The sequence below is a fragment of the Haliotis asinina genome, chromosome 3, assembly GCF_037392515.1.
Source record: "Haliotis asinina isolate JCU_RB_2024 chromosome 3, JCU_Hal_asi_v2, whole genome shotgun sequence".
In the NCBI taxonomy this organism is placed as follows: Eukaryota; Metazoa; Mollusca; class Gastropoda; order Lepetellida; family Haliotidae; genus Haliotis; species Haliotis asinina.
The window spans coordinates 22,643,723-22,667,129 of record NC_090282.1 but is presented as its reverse complement, the minus strand read 5'-3'; the positions used below and the strand labels follow the sequence as shown (position 1 = coordinate 22,667,129).

Here is a 23,407-nt window from a genome sequence, read left to right as displayed (position 1 = left end):
CAGCTCATACTCAACAAACCAATGCCTAGATTGTCGAAGCTCTCTTAGCACTAAGATAGTTGTAAGTACCATACATTAACATTAACTATGACTATCTTAGCGCTAAGAGAACTTTGAAAATCTAGGCCCTGATGTTCAAGAGAAATGGGCTCTTTATACTTTATAGTACCAGTGAATACCTGGGCCTAGACTTTCGAAGCTCTCTTAGCGCTAAGATAGTTGTAAGTGCCATACATTAACATTAACTACGACTATCTTAGCGCTAAGAGAACTTTGAAAATCTAGATCCACAAGTACCAACTTGCCAACCCCAAAGTGAACTTCAAGAATATCACCTCCAATAAGACCATAAACATTTACATGAGTTTCCCCATGCTTGTATGTTTATTACACATTTTGTACAGGAAGTATCGATGCTGGCTGTATAAATACTGAAGGGAAATATACTACTACTGAAATGATTTCAGCCTCATGAGCATCGAAATTAAGTTTGCTCATTCCGTTTTTCAAAAGAAACTTAACATAAGTATGATGATATGAAGTGTCAGCTGTCCTATTTCCACGGCACCTTTCACAAAAATATACTGCTTATTTTCTTTATTCCAAAGTTTAAGGGTAAAATTAAGATAGATAGTTAACAGTGACTGTATTAATAAGAGAGATGAGCTCAGCTGTCTGCATTACTTACAACTGAGTCACTCTTCAAGTAGTCATGCTGATCTGATCTAAACATGGACTTGTCCATCCACACATGCAGCCCCTTCCAACCCACTTAAGGGGCTGGTATGTTCACCTTCTGCAATTTCAACATCATCTGAAATAAAATCCGATAAGATTCTCAGGTTCTATACTGTTTGAAGTGTCTGAAGGGACACAAACTAATTCCATTTATTTATCTACTAGCAACTATGGCAGGATATTTGAAACACAGAATGCCTAGTAGCCTTTATGATGACATATCTCAGCAGGGTTCAGCATCATTTTTACATGCTCTAAACACTTAAACTGGTAAATAAAAAAATATATATTAAACCAATGAACATTTCAAAAATATATCAGGAAAATAGCAGATTTAACAGAGAAAAAACACACCCACATAAACGTATTGCATGGCAGATGTAGGTCAATTATTAAAAAAAACCAAACTTCTTTTAACCTTTAAATATATATATAAACAATGTCATTTAAAAAGTGATCAAATGTCAAACATTATGGATTACGCTTTCTTCGTAAAGTGCAGATTCTAATACTTTAGTTAAGATTCGAACCCACACCCTATAAGTGTCAGGCAACATTAAGTCTTGCCTTCCACTACAATGACTCGATCTGAACAGGGATAACCTACACAAGTATGTAGTCTCCCTGATCTGAATGAGTTACAACTGAGCTGGAGACAGTAGGGGAAATGTGGTGTAAGTTGTAGAGTACCCACCTACCACATACACGTACCTGGCTGAAATGAACACATCTACAATGTAATCGCATCTGTCAAATTCTCTGAAACTGTCACTTCTATTTTCTGTTTCGGTTACGGGAATATACAATGCCACTAGCGAGCTAAGAGAAACGAAAGTAGAGACTATCTCTAAAGGGAGATAATTCAGATAATCGTTAAACACACCCGCTAATTGTTGTTATTTTTCAAAGGTGGAGTCGGATTTTATACTTTCTGTTAAGAGATAGGTAGTGAGAAAAAGGGGCGCGTTTTTAAGAGGTATATGACAGAAGAGCCCTTGCGGGAAAGGGAATGGATCCATATCGATCAATTAGTAACATAACATACGCTTACAAGTACATAAAATAACGCAAGTCTCATTGACCAGATACGCATAGTGAGAGTATTCATGGTGTGTAAAAAGCAATATTAGAGGTGTGGATGAAAAACTGAGGAGCTTGTCTGTCCATTGTATAATTACGTATTTCCTCTTTTAGGTAACCCTGGGGAATACAGATTGTAGATTATACAGCCACCTCACCTGGCTTCTTGTTGAGATCCAACTTTCATTGCTTCATCTAATGTTTGTTTCAAGCAAGGTGAATGATGTATTTAATATGCTAAGGTACCGAACCCGGCGACTATTATAGACCTACTTCCTGTAGTTTCGGTTTGGTCATTTACACGGCGTTTATTTCAGGCCGACAGTAATTGATCTTGTTCATTTCTGAGAAGCCACACCAGTCATTGAAATCTGATAAGGTACAAGAAGTGGAGTCTCTGTTTACTGGAAGTGCACCTGCGGCAATAACACACGTCTTATTTTGTACTTTCGCTTTAATTAAAGGGTCATCGCCGAGAATTGGGTACATCTTGTGGAAGACGTAAGACCTAAGCTTAAGGTGATACTGCTGGGGTGAGGGTTGGAGGTAGCGATTGAGGTTTATGTAAAAACAATACGACCGACAGTTGGAGGTGGTGAACTAACTTACAAACCGACATATTTTTAGGCTCAAACAAAAATTAATCCAACATGCTGTATGTATTTGAAACGTTCTTGAGTTGGTATCAGCATAGCCCATTCCTGTCATTTCTATGAACAGGACATTGTATAAAAGCAGTTTCAGGCCATTTTGATCGCAATAGTGGTTGTACTGGGCGGACGTACTCATGTATGAATGAACTAGAAGTAATTCTTCGGTTAATGAGTACCTAGCAAAGCGATATGTTTGCGTGTAATTCTCAGTTTACACCCTATGCATACCCGGATTCGCACCACTAACGAAAGATACTGAAGGCAGTGCTTAAATTGTACGATGGACATGCATACGCCTGTGGAGAGCTTAAATGCGAACAGTTGTGCATACCTCCATAGGTGCCTTCATCGCTGTGAAGAGTTATGGACCCAATTACTTAGCTTCAGCAGCGCAAATCAGCGACGCACATCGCTTTGCTCTTCCTTGGCACATGACTGATCAATGCGAAATTTCCCAAGGTTAGAACTGATCTTCCAGTAACCCATGCTTGTCGTAAAAGGCAGCTGAAGGGATCGGGGTGGTCAGGCTGTTGACTTAATGGCTACATGTCCTCGTATCCCAGTTGCGCAGATTCATGATGGTCCAAACTTAATTATTTACAGACCGCCATCACATAACATTAATACATTAATGGTACTAGTAACTTTAGTAACTTTATACTGGTAGTTGTATGGTGGTGTAGCGTGCTATCCTACTGATGTACCGTGTCGTAGTCTGAACTGATCACACTAGTCAGACGGAGTGTACCGAACACGAGTTCAGTTTCAGCGTAGCCTCAGCCATCCTCGATATCTCCAGGGCATACGTTCCGGTAAGTCTCCACTATACCCTGGATGCATCTACGGCTCGGCCCGAAAATTTTATTACCTCCCTTTGCTGGCTGCGCATTCTCACAGTAGGCAATCAGCTAAGCCGCCGTTACAACTGATCTTGCCAGTGTCAACAAAGATAACGGTCGCAGCTGCGATTGTTTGACTCTGATTTAGGGAAATCATACAGATACATTGATAAGTCCTAAAATTAAAAAAAAAAACCCACATGCCTCTTTCAGAGACCCTGTGCATGGTTTGCGTTGGTTTAATCGGTTAGATAATTGGGAAAAGCGAAAGTGAGTTGTGATTGGTTCGCTCAACTTCCCAGCGTATACACTTGATTGGATAAAAAGCCATCCAAGGGAGGTAATAAATTCATCGGGTTGAACCGCAGTTACATTCAGGGTATAGTGGACAATTATCGGAACGTATGCCATGGAGATATCAAGGATGAGCCTCAGCCAGATGACCAACAATTACTCCTTATACAATCTTTGATATGACTCGGCCGGGAATCGACCACTAACCTTCAGCTCTCCTGCAAACGCTCTATCCACTTGGCCACCGAGGCGGTCATAAGGTTCTGAAACGATGTCAGGCTTCTTGATTCACTCACTTTGAACACAGAACTACAGAAACATTCCTGATCCAACTAAAATCATTCAACCATCTTCCCTCATCGTTCATGTTACCGTCCATATTTTCTCTTTACCGTTTGTCATTAAAGCACGGTCAGTTTTATGCCAGTTTTGAGGGCTACTTCAAGTCTATTAGAGCCCACCATCTCATCATGTTGTTCATGATGACGATTTAACATTCATGTCCAAAACGAAAATACTAAAGGCCACGTTGTCTATTAGTCCCACTTCACTTGTCTGGAACTGTTGACTTTGCAGGATATGGCGTTCCTCTATGTAAAATCCATGTCTTTTTAAAAATCTTCACAACTGTCACAGTCTGTGAATATGATGATGATGTAAAAATGACAGATAATATAGAGTCTGTATGCTTACGTAATATTTATTTAGTTTCATTTTCAGCACCCTACGACATCGTCTTGTTACAGCCACTTTGACATGCCGGTGAGAAATCCACGAGTTGACAGAAACTGACTTCACACGTGACGTAGATGTTGTCATGGTGACGGGGCACATCGAAGACATCGAAGTAAAACCGTGTGAAGGAATCGACATGGCCGAGAATGTGGGTGAAATGGTTCGCCGCACATCTGAGAGAGAAGGATATGTCATGTTTTAATGCCATTATCATATTTAAGTGTTAGGGTACGGGGTAGCCTAATGGTTAGGGCTGCGCAGTATAACCGGTGTACCGGTATGTACCCCGTTCAGACATGAAAACGATACCTATAGTACGATACGTGGGCAGAAAATCGTTAGTTTGTCATGAATTAGGAAAACTTTGTAACTCTCCGAAATCTTAGGATGCGTCCCTTTTTAATGTTTGTTCAAGTGTTTCACAATCTTTGTGATCTGATTGTTTTACATGTTTCCTGATAAATGACCAGTTATCTCTGATATGTCCTGAACAGGTTAATTTTAAGCCGGTGTTTAAAATCCCAGGACTTTTTTTAGAGTGGGGTCAAACTAGACCAAACCAGTAACTTTACTGTGTTGATGTTAACCTGTTCTTTTCCTTGTATTATTTGTGCCAGATATCATTTATTTATCCAATATTTTATTGATTTATTTATTTTGTCAAGATGGAAAGCTTTTTATTAAAGCTAAATCAAATTGTTGTGTCTTTGCTTAACAAATGAATCATTAACTCTATTATAGTAGGGTTTTTATTACAAAATATTTTTAAAAATATTTTGCAATACTTATCGCAATATATGCTTTCGCATCGCAATATGAAAATTCTCAGAAACACCCACCCTTACTAACGATCAAAGCGTTTGCTTGTCACGCCGAAAACCGGGTTTGATTCTCAACATGGGTGCAATATGTGAAGCTATTTCTGGGGTCATAATAACTCATTAATGTTGTTTTTCTTTTGTTTTTTTTTAAACAGAAAAAAATCCTTTAGAGGCATGCTTTGTTTATGTTAACGACTACATCCTTATGTGCAGGGTGATACGACTTATACCAGACCAGAAGAGTGAAACGTGAGTGAGTGAGTGAGTTTGGTTTTACGCCGCTTTTAGCAATATTCCAGCGATATCACGGCGGGGGACACCAGAAAATGGGCCTCACACATTGTACGCATGTGGGGAATCGAACCCGGGTCTCCGGCGTGACGAGCGAACACTTTAACCACTAGGCTACCCCACCGCCCCAGAGTGAAACGTGATTTGGTGACAACTGACAAGGGTGCACGAATTATCATTTGAAACGATACCCGGAAATCCCTTAATTGTAACGTACCTATCCCGAATGAGAGCAGCTCGAGTAGAGTTGTCGCCTTTGATATGTTCGCTGACGTAGCAGTTATCCACAAACAGTTTGGCCTGGGCTGAACCCTTCATTGAAACTTGAACGTACACGCGTGACCCAAGGTTCACCTTCAGAGGATTTCCGTTCATTTGATTTTGGAAGGCGTCGTCGCTGTAAAACGTAAGTTCTGCCTCATTTCCTGATAGGGTATTGGTTATTTCCACCGTCGTCACGTCTGTGTTGACAGGATTGAAACTGATCGCAGCAGTTTCTCGTTTGGGAAGGTCACATTCGAGGTTGTAGCGCCATCTTGCACCAACAACAATATTGGTTTGTGGATCTGTTTCATATTCAATGAGGTAATTGGTGAATTTCATCGACGTATTGTCTTCCTGAAACATTGAGTAGGTAAAACAGGACGTACAGATTAAATCTGCGACCGACTGTATACGCTCACAAGAAACATTTTGTTCATCGTACACAAACAGCCATATGGGGCTTGTTTTGCTGAAAATAGTACGCCCTTAGTAAGGTCCATCACTCGTTGCAGGTGGGTGTCAGTGAACGAGTGTATGACGCCGCACTCAGAAATATTCTAGCTAAGTCATATGGTCAGTTACTGACTCTGGACAAGACAATCCAGTGACCAACAACATGAACATCGATAATCGCAATTAGGATACAATGGCGTGTCAACCAGTGAACCAGTTCCGCGTACCTATCTACCCGAACCCGTTAGTCGACTCTTACGACAAGTATTGGTTGCTGAAGATCAATTCTATCCCGCATCTTCAAGGGTTTCATACGTCAGAACCACAAGCAGAGATCGATACAGTACTGGACAGGTGATTTCCTACCGTCGTTTTCGTGTTGCAGTCGTCGTAGGAGGAATTGAAAACAATGACATCCCCGTCAAGGAACCCGGGACAAAATCTGTTGGACATGTAGATGTTCTGGCTGACAGAGTTAGGATACGCATCATGCAGTTGTTGGATGTCCACCTTCACCTGCCAAGTCTCGGGTGAGCAAGTAAGGTTTACCGTGTCTATGAGGCCTGGAAACGACATATCAAACGATATTCATGTTAGAATTATAAGTATCAATGTATTAGTTCAACATACATTCTTGCAACTCGGCCTGGTTATCACCGACATCGATAATTGTTAAAGTAATCTCAATCGATTATCGATGGATACTGGAGAAGTAATTTTGAGCGAAAAAGCCTAAAAGTCCAGAAAGTCATATTTCACGTCACGGCGAGTGGCGAGATGTCCTCACAGGACGTAGGAACAAAACAGGCTCCTGAATTTGATTTAGAGTGAGTGAGTGAGTTTGGTTTTACGCCGCTTTTAGCAATATTCCAGCGATATCACGGCGGGGGACACCAGAAAATGGGCCTCACACATTGTGGGGACATGAACCCGGGTCTTCGGCGTGACGAGCGAACGCTTAAGCCACTAGGCTACCCCACCGCCCCGAATTTGATTTAGAAGAGACGACAGATGCAGACGCAACTTGTGGACTAAGAGTAAATTAACACCAAATTTCATCACAAATGTTTGTCTACGATATCGTCGATGATACAGTTTTCATATTTAGAATACTATAACGATACCTTAATGATAGAAATACATAAAGGCGAGGATTTATGGACTTTTTGAGGGACCCTACATTTCGGAGTATAATCTTACTCAGGTGACACTTCTAAACGCCTTTCAAAGACTCGATTGAAAATACAGTTCAAATACAGTGGAAGCTGCCTAACCCGGTAGTCATTGGTACTGAAGAAATAATCCTGTTTAGTCAACGTACCGGATTGTAGAGCTCATGATAATTGTACAAGCCACAGATTGCACTGAGATTTTATGCCAGTGTTGACAACATGCCGGATTGGACAGATACCGCTGTTGACAGTTTCCACTATATTTGATAACTGATGCGCAAGATCCGTAGTTCGTTTATGTAGTCAGGTTTTCAGACCTTAATAACACAACCCACCTTCTTCTGGAAACTTGGGTCGACTTACGAAGAACCCGACTGACTCCATGTAAGCTTCACCACTGACCCGCACAGCAAATGGACAGGCCGAAGAGTTGCTTCTTATGGAGGTGACATTGTACGAATCGTTAAAGCTAACGAAAGCGAGTTTGAGAGAAGTGTTCGACTGTGTCGTCCATCGTGCGTCCACTTTGATGTTAGACATGCAGTCAGCTCTGGTGAAGATTATGACTCGACGTGGGTATTTCTTGTCATCAGTTTTAAGGTCTGGTATCAGATATTCTGTAGCGTAGTCTTCCATAGCTGGGACAATACCTCCTGCTTTTTCAAATATTTGACGGACAAGTATCGGCTTTGTGCTGTGTATGTACACTGCCTCCGACCCTATCTTGGTTGCTTCGTCATAGAATTCTGTTTCATTAAGATCAATTGTCTTGACCCCAGTTGGCAGTTCTCTGGTTACTGTCGTGTTATCATAAGCGGCCAAGATTCTTACTCTTAGCATATCTGATAGTAGTGGCGGTGGTACAATAAACTGCATCCCCCAAGATGTCACCGGGGGTACCTGATTCATGATAGTCTTGCTGATATAGTGTTCATAGTAAACGCCGGGAGACCCCGAGAACACTGCTACAGGTGCACTACTTTCAATAACTGATCCTCCAAGATCACAATATTCCAACTGAGTTAAAATACGCCCAGCTATCTGAAACACGTCTCTTCTATTCAATACTCGTGTAAGCTTGCTACCGCGACCCACATAGTTCCTGTCGACATAGTAAGTGCATTTAAAGTCCCTTCTAAAATGGAAGGTTACTGTTGTATTGTCAAGTAGTGCAGCGATTCCCACAAGCGGGTTGTTGGGCACTGATGCTATGATGTACCTATTGGACAGGGATTCTACAGGAAGTACGGGGTATGCAAAAGCGCCTACATTGACGTGTCGTCTTAGGAAAATATAGAAGGAAACATCTGTTGTACACTCAAGTTCTATAGCACGTTTGTCAACAAATATTCCTAAATATAATTCTTTTATGTCAGGTAGACTAAATTGTGTGAAGGTGTTATTTCCCCGAAGTTGGATGTCCGTCCTGTTGCCGTCGCTGTTTGTTAGCGTGCATCTTCCTTCATGGGTATGGCCGATGGACACGAACGGAACGTCTCGGTCCGGACCATTTGGGTACACTGAGAAAAGGGATGCGATGAATCGCTTTCCAGTGTGCTGGGTCCTACCTATTTAAGAGAGTACATAAAAAATAGTTATCACATTCATAGATTTAAGTATGCTCGTATTTCTCTTAGGACGACCCTTCCCTAAGGGTCGCGTTTACTTAAGGTTACCGCCCCGATTACTCCACCCTCTGAGTTCCGTGTCAATGAAAATTGTTCCACCGTCCAGAGTTCGTTTCATTTTGGACTACCAGACCCTCAAATCCCCATTTTATTTAGGATTGCCCTGCCTTAAGGTTGCCGTTTCAGTTAGGACTACCTTACCCCAAGGGTCCCATTTTAATTATGACTACCCTACCTGCATGATCCCGTTTCAAGTAGGTCTATCCTACCATCAGGGTCCCGTTTCAGTGAGGAATGCCCTACCCTCAGGGTCCCGTTTCCATGGTTTAATTGATGACTACCCTACCCTCAGGATCCCGTTTCATGTGGGAGTACGCTACTGTCAAAGTCCCGTTTCATTTGAGGGTACACTACCGTCAGGGTTCCGTTTTAGTTACGGTTACCCCACACTTCATAGTAACGTTTCATTTAACAGTACCCTCATTCCTAAAGAGATCGTTATACAGCCAAGCAAATGAGTTACGATAATCATAGCTCTACGGCACCTATGTGAAACAGTTCCGGGAATTTTTACTGCACAAACACATGTTTGAAAACTGTTTCGTTGCACGAAATGAGTGAGTGAGTGGGTTAATTTTTACGCCGCATTCAGCAATATTCCAGCTACGTGGTGGCAGTCTGCAAATAATCTGTAGACAATCTAGTGATCAACAGCATGAGCATCGATCTGCACAATTACGTGTAAACCATGTCAGCAAGCTTGACCGCTCGATCCTGTCAGTCGCCTCTAACGACCAGCATGGTCGCATTTCATGGCAAGCATGGGTTGCTAAAGGCCTGTTCTACCCCGGACCTTCGCGGGTCTGCACGGAATGATGAATTTATATTTCACGAAACAAATGTTGAAAAAATCCTTCCCTATTATTTACTTGAGTAGGATAACTTGTTTCATTCCATCATCTTAATTCACTTATTCCAGAATCAACGTTGCTGTATAAAATACACTTAAGTGTGTTCCTCACCTGTTGTCAGACCCACAGCAGAGAGCAGCAGTAGTAAGCATTTCACTTCCATGACAACCTTCGTCACTTGGGGATAGCAGTGGTTTGAAATATCTGGGAAGTTTCACAGATGGCCATTATTGCCACATACGGTGCTTAAGTTAACGAAACTGGATCAGAGATAAGGCGGTCTAGTAGCAGGTAAACATGATAAGAAAAGACACGGTGAGTTTCAACATAAAGGGTGTTAATGTGTCGCGTTATACTTCCCCATGTCAGCTTGTAACCTCCACTCATTCACCCTACTATAGGTATTGGCTATCTCTGGTCACGATCCAGTTTGTGACCCTTATCACACACCTGTAATGTTCGTGTTTCCGAAAAAATGCCCACAGTTAAAACGGCCTAAGACTTGACTTGGTTGTGCAATACTTCTCCCAAAGAAAGTTGATTTCGGTGATCCCTCTCCATGCCTATTACGGTGTTTTACGGCCATGTGCAAACATACTGTACCTGTAAACATATTAGGGCCGGTGGGGTAGCCTGGTGATTAAAACGTTCGCTCGTCACGGCGAAGACCCGGGTTCGATTCCCCACATGCGTACAATGTGTGAAGCCCTTTTCTGGTGTCCCCCGCCGTGATATTGCTGGAATATTGCTAAAAGTGGCGTAAAACTGTATTCATCCACTCACTGACTCTAATCATATTATTCAAGTGATACTGGGTGGCAAGGTGGAATTGATGGTATACAACATTATCTTTGAAGAAGCAAACATTTACCATTGTAACCTGTCAATCTTTTGCATAAACAGAATAGTGTATAATATTGTCCCTCACGAATGGGTTTTGATTTCACTGGAATGTGTTGACCTGCTCACGTGAATACGTGTCTTTAATGAATTGCTGCATGGCCATCTTGAGATCTTTTATCAGTTGCAGGTACATATATCATTACCTATTTCCTTTTTAAATGGACTGTTTCAGTGCGAATCTTTGATCCCTTTGTTTTTCTGTTTGTCATTAAAAATTAAACTCTGAACAAACACGAAGTATATCATCACAGCTCAGATACTCAACACTTCTTACTCACCTACCTTCGTGGAAGACTTTGAACTCATTGCCAAAGGGGATAGAAAACAACAGAAAAAAACTGTTTGTCTAGTCCGTTTCCAGTGACATTGATACAATGTTTGGGCTCGACAAATACAACATTCTTCATCTAACAAGTGGCATGATGGATGGAAAACAATCTGTTGTGGTAGGAGTTATTGACCATACAGTGGAAGTTCAGTTCTATACGTACTGAAGCGTCGTGGGTGAACTGTCCACATCGGCAAACTAGTGATTCACCAAGCTTGAGGTGTCGGGATTGAGCCCACTCGTGACCGTGTGTATAAAACTTGGCGTCATCTTTGTGTGCAGATTCTTTTAGTGTTGTCACAGCCCCTTGTGTACACTATTCAACTCTGTGCACTTAAAAGGACCTACGAATCCGTTGGTACATGACCAGATGGTGGCCACATGAATACATGCAAGCACCTAGTTGCGTATACAGCAACATCCAGTAAATTAAGTACTGTGACTATGTGTCTCAGTCCCACCAGCTGTGAATGGGTACCTCGTAAGGATGGGAAAGTCACATTAATTTGCTGCATTTGGTGTATGAGCCGTTTTAGACAGTTTAGACTGACATCCAATAATCCAGGACAAAGCGCCTGTGAGCAACCTAGCCGGGGCGATGTAAGTAGATTTTAACGGAATAAGGTGATACAGGATACAGACAGTCTCCAGATTGCCCATATAAATGGGAAAATACAGATAAAGACTCGAAACTGGACCCCAACCCCTAACCCCCTCCCAGACTGTCCAAAGTACCTTATATTCCTGCGAAGGATACTGGTCACGATCCTACTTGTTGATTTTGTTGATGTTTTGGTACTGATGAAAGGTGTGTGGGTGGACAGACACGAGTGTCGAGTGAGATATCAAATCAATACGGGTTCAGGATTTTGCCGTTCAGTCTCTCCCAACGTCTGCGTTAGGAATGTGTGTCCAGTGTGTTGAAAAGAAGAGCAAATCCAAGAGTCCTTCACACGGGTAAAGATGGCTGGATTGAATCAAGTTTTCTGTTTGCTGCTCAAGATCAGTCACGTTCCACCCGTAACCATCAATGTGTGATTGTGCATACAAATGATAAATGATTATGTATGGATTGTCCACAGGCCTTGTCAGTGGAAACCCATCTCTATCACAACATATCTTAAACTCTTTATATTTTAGTCTAGTTTTGCTTGAAGTTTTAACTCTCGAGTCCATTCATGGTACGACCCATGATGAGAGGAGAACGTTATGGAAAGGCATAATTTATAAAATGTTTTCGGTATATACTCGCATAAGGCATCAAACGAATTCTGGGAAACTGTTAACATGATTGGATTCAATGTCCTTTTGACTGTAAGCGAATGACAGTATCAACAATCTGGTAAATATGAGGACAGCCCCTTAATTACTTCTGCAATGTCACGGTTGTAGGCCAATTACAAAGTTGTTCGATTCTCCATTGTCCTTGGTGTCCTAGGCTTTGTTACCTGCCAATCTCTCCCAAAAAACACTGCAAGAGTGCGGGATGTGCTGCCAGGCTGCGGTGCTGCTATTACATGTGTCCACTTGAATTCAATTATTATCTCATCTTGCAAGGTGACTGTTCACTGCTGGATGAACAGACGCACTTACATATCTGTGTAAAGAGAGTATCTTTGTCAAAGCTTCCATTTAATTTGACTGATGAATGACTAAGGGTATATTTCGAAATGTGGTGTTCCTGCAGCTGATGCTCCAGAAGTTTCCATCTTGTGTGCATTACTTCTATTTGCCATTCAAAAGTTCCAACAATGAAGTCACCATAATGTAAAGACGAATACAGAAGACGCAAATATACCGAACAATTAAACATTGACATCAGATGGTACCGAGCACCTGTACAGTGTGACGCTGTCAGCATAGACTTTCCGATGTGATTCACATGAAAGTCTGCACGACTGGTCACAATACAGTTGCCGTCACTTGATCGTTTTATGCGTCTTGGTAACAAACTACATATGATATCTCATGTTGTGGCTAATGTTTATTTTAACTGATGCAATATCCTACTGGGACGTCTTCTGACATCCACTTTGACATCTCGGAGAAAAGTCTGTGACTGAGCAGAACGTGACGCCACAAGTGACGTGGATGTTATTGTGGTTGATTGGGAGTTGATAAGGTTCGAAAAAGAATCGAGTGAACCTATCGACGTGGCCAAGTACATGGGTGACGGCATTGGCAGCACATCTAATGGAAGAGAAAACAATACATTATAGCATATGAACCATATATGAATGTATATATGGTCACTGACTTATTCTTAGCCCTTTATCAGAAGGTACGTTAGTCCCGTGCGATTCAAAGTAAATTTAAACTTGACATATTTTTATAACGTATTATTTTTGTCATTTTAAATTATGGCTAAAGTTACCTACAATCACCAGAGCCTCGAGGGACGATATAAATCCAGCTAGGGTCCATACAGGTAGCATTGGCTGGTACGTTCCCATAGTCTCACTGTCTCTGAAGCACATTATTCTCGACTGCCTAGCTCTCTCTCCAGTGCTAGAGCCCCAAATGAAGCAAGTCTAGATTTCCTTATGTTCAGTCCTCCTTGGCCTCATTTTCAATTTAATTTTTTTGTACAATCCAAAATATATATTCAGAGACTAAGATTTAATCTACCGTTCCCATTGTAAGGCGATCTACCTTCATTTGCTGGCAATTTATAGAGCTGCTAGTTTTTACGTTGTATCGCCTTCGTTCATTAGCTAAATGTTTTCGATTTACACTCTAGTTTTATATCTAAATCTGTGATCTTCTAGTCATTTTTACCCTCCTTCGTCATCATTAAACTCTGTATTTATTATGTACTTTGAAGTTGTTTTCGTCATGATATAGCTGAAATATTTGCTGATCTAACTTGAAATATTAACTCACTCACCCATTTACCATTGAATAAAACAAGATTTTTCGGTTGCGATATATTCACATACTACATCTTAACGTATTTGGCCGCCACAAGATAGCTGGAATGTTGCCGAGTGCGGCGTTAAAGGATGAACAAAACAAATGATAGGAGAAGCTTTGACTTACCTGTTTTGAATAAGTGGCAGAGCTGTGGAGTTGTTGTCACTGATGTAGCAGTTGTCCACCAGCAACTTTGCTTCAGAAACGTCCCTCATCTCAACCTGAACATAAACGCTTGAACCAAGGTCCACCTTCAAAGGGGTTCCCATAATTTCCTTTGTATATGCACCGTCACTGTAGAAACTGATGACTGCTTCGTGGTCTTTGACGCTGCCAGATGTTTCTCCTTTCGGAACAGCTGGATTCACGAGGACTAAATTCATGACATTGGTTTCCCTCCTGGGAAGATCACATTCGATGTTGTAGCGCCACCTTTCACTAATCAGAAGATTTGTTTCCGGGTCTCTTTCATATTCAGTCAGGTAGTTGCTGAACGTCATCGATGTATTGCTTGCCTTAAATAGTGAGCGAGACACTGATTGAGTGTGATTCCAGCAATGCGTGTTATTTAGGTCAACTATTTCAAACATGGTACAGATCATGAACAGATTCTTGATCACATGCATGTAATACGTTTACTCGGCAAAAGATTATTTATGTATGAAATCTGCAACTTGAAATGTGCACGAAATATGCTGACCGTGTGTTCAAGAAAAAAAAACAACTCCGTGACGCTTTTACAAAATACTTTGTGTGGTAATATGCCTGATATGAGCAATATCAAGCATGCTGTGTCCTACGGGGTTTGATATCTCTGCGATCATTTTACCCAGAGCCCCTTGATTCTTACCATTAGATTTGAAACATTTATTATGAATATGCACGTACGTGCTGTGCCCTAGTGTGTGAGATAACGGAAAACGCGTTTAAATTTGGTGGGAGAAGCTAAAGTGTCTTCAGCAGTAGCTAATTCAACAAGTCTTTGTGATATCAGGTGCGGGATAAAAAAATGTCACGGGATGATAACAGGGATGGATGCATGTGTCTGCAATTTCGGCACAAAGCTTCAAAGTTGCTGCCAACCGTACCTTGCCCAACGTATTGCAGTCGTTATAGGAGAAGTTGAAGACGAGGACGTCTCCATAGAGGACTCCTGGACAATATGTGTTCGCCATGTAGATGTTCTTACTAACAGCGACTGGGTAGGCTGATGATAGTTTGTGTAAGTCGATGGTCACGTACCAGGCCCCTACTGAACATGTCAGCTCAACAGCGTCGGGCAGCGCTGTGAACAGAACACAACATCACATTCCAAATATCGCTGCGTGAAAACACTATTGCCAGAGGAATCCTCAATGTGTCTATACAAGTCAGTACTTTGTTGAATAACCACAATCGAATGTATTCATTTTGTATAATGTCAGAAGGCCTTCACATTTAGCAGGTATATCACAATAAATCCCACAAAGTCATGTTTCTAAACATTGTACGAATCAAGTTCATTAAAAGAGTCGTGAAAGATCTGTGATCAACTTCAAGGAATTACGTATTGTGGTACACATCTATGACATTAACAAATACGTACGTCATAAGTGAATCGCTTCTTGAACAGAAAAAAAGAATAAATAAGGGAAGACACCGTATAACCACGCCAAGTAATGTATACAAACCTTCGACCTGAGACATGGTTCTTGTGGTGTAGAATCCAAACATTTCCTGATTTCCCATACCCGTAACGTGCACACCAAACGGACATTTCAGAGAGTCGCTCCGTATGACCGTCAGGTTATGAGGGGCCCAGATAGTGGTTAGTTCAATTGTGTGTTTTGTCGTTAACTGTGACTCCCATTGTGCTTCAACGTCGATGTGTGACGAACAATTGGAACTGGTAGTGATGACCATACGGCGGACAAATCCGTTCAAATCCGCTGCTTGAATGTCAGGTATGATATATTCAACTCCATAATGATCAGTGGGGGTTACGATGGAGCTGAAAACGCTATATCTTCTATATTCACCATATATTTGTAGGATAAGTATTGGCTTTGTGCTGTTGATATACTGGGCACTATCGGACGGATAGCAATCTAAATCGTACCACCTTCCTTCATCAATGACTCGTGTTCTCTCGTAGTACGATATATAGCGTTGAAACATTGTTTGGTTGTAAAATGCAAACACCCTTATCAAACATCTTTCCTTCGTTGTTGTGGGGGTGACGATGAAACTTGTTCCCCACAGTTCGACCGGAGGTACTTGACTCATAACAGGATCTGAAGTACTATCCTCTTCTAGGTTAGCGGCAAAAGAGCCAGTGAACACGGCAACTCGATTGTTGCTCTGCACAACTGATCCGGTGAAATCACAATCCATGAGTGGATGAAGAATCGGAGAAGCTATTTGGAGAACGTCTCCCTTCCCTAAAACCGCAGTAAACTCGCTGCCATGCTTGTATGTTGTGCCATTGAATGTGTAGGTGCAGTCCCTTATAGACTTTAGCTGAATGGTAATATTTGTATTGTCTGAGACGGCGACCACGCCTAGAAGAGGATTATGTGGTACAGTAGGCACCAGGTACCTCACAGACAGCGAGTCTACCGGTAGAACAGGATATGCTTCAGAACCTCTTCTTGTATGTCGTCGGTTGAAAATGTATAGGTTGACGTACACTGTGCATTCAAGTTCTATAGCACGTTTCTGGACATAGCCTCCTAGTATTAGTTCCGTCATGAGGGGCAGATCGAAGTGTGTTACCGTGACGTTGGGAGGAAGTTGTATGTTATATGTCTTGCCGTCGCCGTTGATGACAGTGCAGTTTCCTTGCACTCTGTGGGCGATGTAGAGACTACCAGCATCTGTATCCGTATATCCAGTCTTGAAAACTGGGAATAATGATGCAACAAATCTTTTTCCTGAGTACATGGGTTTACCTGGAGTAAAACAAAGACATGTTAAATTGTGCCTCTCTGCCGTCCCATTTTATTTTATTGTGTATTTCGTGTGCTTGACCCAGACAGTACTCCAGATATATGACGATTGTTTATGAAAAAAAAACATCGAGTCTGAACCAGACAACCTAGTGATCGATGTTATGAAACTTGGATAGTTATCGAGCTTGACCACCCGACCCCTTTTTATTTTACGCTTATCCTTCTTTGCTAACCACCGGCTTCTACTGATGTGAAGACTGAACCGGCAATGAAGCTTGACTTCTCAAAATTTCTAGGACTTCAGTCCTGCCCACAACGATGTGCGGGTAAATCAGGTGATCTTAGTCAAGTGCATTTGTTCAACATTGCCTCTGTTCACTCAGCAGAAAATGGGTACCCGATGGGATAAATCAGGAGACGATGACCTTATAGCATCTAACAGGCAACTTGAGTTATCCGAAGTAATAATAATCAAAATTTGAGCGTGCCCCTCCGTGGTGCGAAATTCAGTGCATTACAAATGCCCTCATTATTAATTACAAAGCAAATGGATTTAATATGCAAGCATTTTAGTAAAGTGGTTTTATCATTAATGTCATGTAATATCTTTTCTACTGTATAAAACTATGGTCTTACCTGCAACCGTTGCAAAGGAGGCCAGTAATAGTAACGCTTTTAGAGCCATGGCTATCTTGAACAGGAGAGAGGCCATTTTGTGAATCTTCGTACCTGAAGGTGTGAGAAGTACAGCAGATGGTCCCTTGATTACAACTTGTAGGGTTTCAGATTAGTGCTGAATAGATAAGAGTAAAGAGTTTTTGGACTGTGGCCTTAACGCGTGTTAATACGCACTGATGAGTGTGAAAGGGTTGAGTTGAGCTTGGTTTTGCGTCACATCGGCATTATTCTATAGTAACGAGAACAAGTTGGCATTCATGATCATTTTTAGTACAAAGTCCAAATGAGTTTCATTTTAAGAACATATATTTGTATTACATTATTATTTAAAAAGAGAAAATGTCTTAGCACTAACGTCCAAAGCAAGCACTTCGTTATTCTTATTACATAGTGACAATTTATGACAAAGGTCAACTTTCCTGAAAGAGGAGATGCACGCTCACGCGGAAAAATAGATCTTTCAGATTTCTCGCATCGTAATGTGAGTCTCTTGCTGTCGGAAAGTCCACACAGTCAAGCAGAACATGCTTGATGGCGAACATTTCATCGCAAGAGACGCACAGGAGGTCTATCTACATCCGTTTTCAGCAGATAGTCGTGAGTAAACAAACTGACTCTCTCCAATACGACATCGTCGTAACCTAGTCTTTGTGAAAGGGTAATAAGTTAAGGGAGAGGCTGTGGGATAAATTTCTTGAAGGCAACCCCTCAGTGAGACAGGTTGTCATACCGGAAATTCGAACGTTAAAAACACAAGTGGCACAGTAACATCAATCTATTACATCATTTGGCAAAGAACCTATAGAAAACCAATTGTGTGTTACTATTAATAGAAGTAAACACAAAATAAATGGGTAAGATAGTAAAGCAATGAGGTTTGTCAGTGAACTGTAAACAACTGCTATTAGAATGCCCAACTGTGATTACTGTTTAATGAATGAGGATTATCAGTTTTTGAGTGAAACGACAGTTAGTCTGAGAGGTAAGAAAAAACTCGTGAACACCCGGGTTGGTTGGTTTTTAGAAACCCGAGCTTGTCGTAGGAAGATACATGTGGAATTGGATGATCATTTTCGATGACCTGGTTGACACATGTCATCGATCGATGCTTAATAATATGATGTCAGTTCTTGACCTAAGAAAACTACGGAAGCGTATTAGGGCCACGGTGAAGAATGCTGTTAGTCTCATTATCTCCTACGTTGGACATACAAGTCCTACGTAGAGGCCTCCCTAAGTGACTGAAGGAATTACAGCAAAGTTGAAGGAACTGCAACTCAAATGTAAACAAGAGCAGCCCTCTCTCGAAATAATTGCAGCGATATAGGTAGTTTAGCGATAATAACATAAACACAACGCCCCTATCGGAAGCAATGTCGGTAATACTTGAAACACGCGTGGCCATCTTCGGAGATTTCTCGGTTCCTTTCCGTGATTTGTCGCTCCTGTCCTGAAACTCACACATCAAAACATGGCGTCCCTGGAGGGAGCACTCGTCTCGGTGAATTTTGTGTTAGTTTCTACTGTTTCATTTTTATAATTATTCACCTTTGATCACCCATGTTGAATGCGTTTATGTATGAGGTGATTTCTATTCGCCTACGTTTCCAGTCGCCAACAAAATCAAAGCTGACTAATTAGGATGAAAAAATGCAAGCCTACTCTTATATGAAACCGCCTGACCAGGGCTGTAGTGATCTTGATTGACTGTTGTTATAAGAATATTTAGTGTAGTAGGAAGATAAGTCTATCCAATATGAATTCCATTATTTATTAAGATGTAAAGCATTGGCAAATGAACGTTGCGTTTTTATTGGTGCTTATATTTATCAGTGGCATAATATGTCAAAATATAAGGAACTTTTTTTTCAAGTTTTTACTACCAAGAGATTCATGTTAACTTGGTCGCCGTGTGCAAAGGCAATACTTTTACATGATTTGTAATATAATTTTATCTCACTTTTGATCTGGTGAAAGTTTTAAGGTTTAACTCCTTTTCTGCTCGCAGTGTAAATATTCTACTTTACTGTCAGGCAGAGAATGTTTGGAGGGTTGTTATTTTCCCCCTTAAAACCAAATGATATATTTTCTAATGTTAATTCAGTTTGTTCCTCGCCCAGTATCCCTAGCTATGAGGACAGTTCGACCCACAGACCCTTTGCAAAACTACACTCACTCAAGCAGTAGCTGCCATACAAACTTTCATGCCTGTTTACAAAGTGGGCATGATGGTGATTCTCTAATTCCAGTCTCCAATACGTATTAGTTTATAAAATATTCTCAGTAATCTTGCATTGTAAATATTTCCAATTTGCACTCTGTGTACATCTATTGGACATTAAATGTATATATGTTGTGGAGAAATCGTCTTCCTAATATTTTTCCCCATTAAAACATTAAATGTCACTTAACATCCATAAATAAAGTCACTTTATACCTCTGTACACCTCTTTTTCTTCTTTCAAATAGAAGAGTCCAGTTCAGATGGTTTGATCATAGGGGTGATGCTCGTTTATCATTGCGTAATCTGTGGGCAACAGACCATGACAGCCATCCCAAGATTTGCGGACGACACAAGAAAAACTGATTTAGAGTTATCTCCCCTCCATCGATTTCCATTCGCAAAACATCGGTAATTTCCGGGAATCATGCGTTGTTTGATGTTATTCGAGATAAAAAAAAGTAACCACCTACCGAATGTACCGAATGAGTTGCTGTTGGCAGCAGGGTGTATTGCAATGGACCTCGCTTGTACACGGGGTACATTGAAAATGATAAAAGGGCATCAGACAATCAGACAGCAACATTTATGTGTGAGGTAAGATAAAATTAAATGGTGACGTGACTCCAGACTTCGCACGACTATATTCATTTATTGTTCCAGGTGTCTTCTTACAGGGTTGACTTCTGACAGATGTTTTGACATTTGCGCGAGAAATCCATTAGCGAACAATAACTGACGTCACATGTGACGTAGACACTGTCATAGTGATGGGGCACATCGAAGGCATCAAAGTAAAACCGGGTGAAGACCTCTGTATGACCTATGATGTGGGTGAAATGGTTCGCCTCGCATCTGAAAATAAGAGAATGTTGTTCATGACGGTAGCAGTATGTGTGTGTACATTGCTGTCAGTGTGTGTGTGTGTGTGTGTGTGTGTGTGTGTGTGTGTGTGTGTGTGTGTCTGTGTCTGTGTCTGAGTGTGTGTGTTCTATACTGTTTCTGATATTATGTTCATTTTACGAATCAATATGTTTATTAAGGTAAAAAAAACACCGTATTAATAAAAAATAATACATACAGCTTTGTGTGTGCGTTATATTTAACTCTTCTAAATATACGCAGACGTATCCTACTGGTATTAAGGTTCATAACCAGTATTAACCTTTTTGCAAACCAGTATTAACCTCTTTGCAATTGATGAACCAATTTTGATAATGAGGGAGGGAGTACGGTTTTAGCAATTTTCCATCAACATCACGACGGGGAAACCACAAATGAGCTCGTACAAGAGTAGGGAATCGATCCCGGGTCTTCGGCGTGAAGAACACTTGAACCACTAGGCTACCCCACCGCCCCAGTTGTGATAGATGTAATATCTGAGGCAATGTTTTTTCAAAAAGCAAGCAACAACCTGTTCTGAATAAGTGGCAAAGAGGTAGCCGCCTCGGGTTTGATCTTTTCACTAACGAAGCAGTTATCCACCAACAGTTTGGTGTCAGGAGATCCAACCATCCCAACTTGAACATATACTCGACTTCCAATGTTGATCTCCAATGGGTTTCCTCGGGTTTCATTTTCATATAAGCTGTCACTGTAGAACGTTATGGCGGCTTCATGTCCGTCCATACTGCCAGATTTGTGGGCTGTGGCGGTGTTGTTGTTGACTGGAACCAGACTGGTAGAATCTGTTTCATTTGGGAGAAAATCACATTGCAGGTCATAGCGCCATTTTGCTCCGGTGACGACATGAGTTTGAAGATCGACGGCATATTCTATTAGGTAATTGCTGTATTTCAGCGACATGTTATTCGTCTGAAAATGAAATCATGACTATAGTAATACTGAGGATTTTATATGTAAATGTAAATACTGAGAAGATTATTTGCCAAGAGTTTTGAACGCAGTTGGATGTGTGAACATAATACAGCACGTCCATTCTACACTTAGACTATCAAATCAAGCATTACTTTTACTGTTAATTACCATTAATTATACTGTGAATTTCTTTATGTGAATATATGGCATCAAGGTGACACTTTCATACTTTCAGCTGTGTGTTGCAGTCATCAAAGGATGTGTTGAAGATCAGGTGATTTCCTTGTCGGGCTCCAGCACAAAATACGTTCGACAGGTAGATGTTTTCAGAGACGGAGTTGGGGTAAATAGACGCTAGCTTCTGAATGTCCACTGTGACATGCCACGTCTCGTGTGTGCATGTTAGATTCACCACGTCTTGCATGACTGCAGGGCAAATGCAACAATGAACGGTCATCAATTATGTTGAGTAGTGCATCAGTTAGAGGTGGGTTGTTAACTGTGAGCAGACAGACTGGTAAGGATGTTCACAAATACAACAGTCGGGGCTCCAGATATTTCAGAGTACGAAATGAAATTTTATGGAGTGTGACTACGACAAGTCGAACGCCAGGAAAAAGCCCATTTATTATTCATAAAGCAATTTGACACCTTGATTGTTTGCAAGTCGTCGAGGAATTGTCTTGCAATTTGTTTCCGTGCCGCCATGTTTGCACACACGTCCGCAATTTTGACCAATCAGATTTAACCGAGATGATTAGCTGCGGTACCAGGTTTCCTTAGCAACCAGGATTCCCAGACCACAAATCATAGCCCAGTGTGTCGCTATCACGTAAAATAAAAGATGGGACACTGCTTGAAATCGGATTGATATGTTTTAGGTAAATATGATAAGTGATATATGAAACACATACTGATGAAACATTGTGAAGTACAAACACCACAAAACAATCTCAACGAAAATGCATTGCTTATCTCTGTTCTTGGCGTGGGAATTCACCACAGGAGTGTCCTTGTGATCGCCGAGGAAATACGCACACTAACATACAGTTATGAATACAATGTGGCAACGAAGCAATGCATCTCGCACATTTTCATAGCGTGGTCAACTCTGATATGCATACTTCCATATATCAGTTGTTTCATGACAGTGTTATGTGTTATATTAGTTAATATGCATGCTAAACTGTCTCAATTCCTTTTTTTTCATTAAAAGGATAAAGATAGCATAAACAAACTGTAAATTTGAGATCAAACAAATAAGTAAAATCCTATGTCTGTCTCACCTGTGGTTGCCCCAACAGTAGAGAACAACAGCAGTAAATGTGTCATATCCATGACTGGTCTGTACAGACAATTAGAGTGTGTCAACTTATCTGTTGGACATCAAGTGGGAAGTACTGCACGTGGTGCTCGAGGAGAAAGGAAACAGCGAACTTGTTGATACGCTAGGTACAACGGTGCTATCTGAATTATACAACCCTCTTTTGTGTGAAAGTATGATACTATGTTTATTCACTTTAAGTTTGATTACCACAAACATAAAAATATACAATGTTCGGTTGTCTCATTCATTTCAGATGAAGAATATATACTAACTAATATAAGACGAGGAAATTATCTTACGTGTTTGATTTGTGTATGTCTTCTTTTTTCATTATTCACGGTGAAATTACATCAAAATATTATGTTAGTTTATGACTATGTATTTGAGTATTCGTCTTTGTGATAAGTCAT

At 41.0% G+C, this 23,407-nt stretch overlaps 4 protein-coding genes across 4 annotated transcripts in view; all 4 read right to left on the bottom strand.

Moving 5' to 3' along the window:
- Positions 1-3,870, bottom strand: part of LOC137277681 (uncharacterized) — a 31,645-nt gene extending 27,775 nt beyond the window's left edge. Inside the window, exons 1-3 of the mRNA XM_067809553.1 lie at positions 3,812-3,870; positions 2,803-2,906; positions 689-814 (exon numbers count right to left, since the gene is read on the bottom strand). Of these exons, the coding sequence (XP_067665654.1) occupies positions 689-745 (57 nt within the window). The 5' untranslated portion in view covers positions 746-814; positions 2,803-2,906; positions 3,812-3,870. The remainder of the gene's footprint in view (positions 1-688; positions 815-2,802; positions 2,907-3,811) is intronic.
- A 416-nt stretch (positions 3,871-4,286) lies between these two features.
- On the bottom strand, positions 4,287-10,135 carry LOC137276675 (uncharacterized). Its single transcript, XM_067808291.1, has 5 exons — positions 9,991-10,135; positions 7,676-8,908; positions 6,535-6,731; positions 5,669-6,069; positions 4,287-4,512 (listed from the first exon to the last, which is right to left on the bottom strand). Exons 1-5 carry the CDS (start codon positions 10,040-10,042, stop codon positions 4,329-4,331), a joined length of 2,067 nt encoding a protein of 688 aa, XP_067664392.1. The 5' UTR covers positions 10,043-10,135; the 3' UTR covers positions 4,287-4,328.
- A 2,946-nt stretch (positions 10,136-13,081) lies between these two features.
- LOC137276674 (uncharacterized) lies at positions 13,082-17,716 on the bottom strand. Its single transcript, XM_067808290.1, has 5 exons — positions 17,590-17,716; positions 15,694-16,953; positions 15,112-15,308; positions 14,150-14,538; positions 13,082-13,300 (listed from the first exon to the last, which is right to left on the bottom strand). Exons 1-5 carry the CDS (start codon positions 17,663-17,665, stop codon positions 13,117-13,119), a joined length of 2,106 nt encoding a protein of 701 aa, XP_067664391.1. The 5' UTR covers positions 17,666-17,716; the 3' UTR covers positions 13,082-13,116.
- Positions 17,717-20,484: 2,768 nt separating this feature from the next.
- LOC137276673 (deleted in malignant brain tumors 1 protein-like) lies at positions 20,485-23,070 on the bottom strand. The gene is made up of 4 exons (XM_067808289.1): positions 22,957-23,070; positions 21,900-22,096; positions 21,267-21,667; positions 20,485-20,707 (listed from the first exon to the last, which is right to left on the bottom strand). Exons 1-4 carry the CDS (start codon positions 23,006-23,008, stop codon positions 20,524-20,526), a joined length of 834 nt encoding a protein of 277 aa, XP_067664390.1. The 5' UTR covers positions 23,009-23,070; the 3' UTR covers positions 20,485-20,523.
- Between the last annotated feature and the right edge of the window lie 337 nt (positions 23,071-23,407).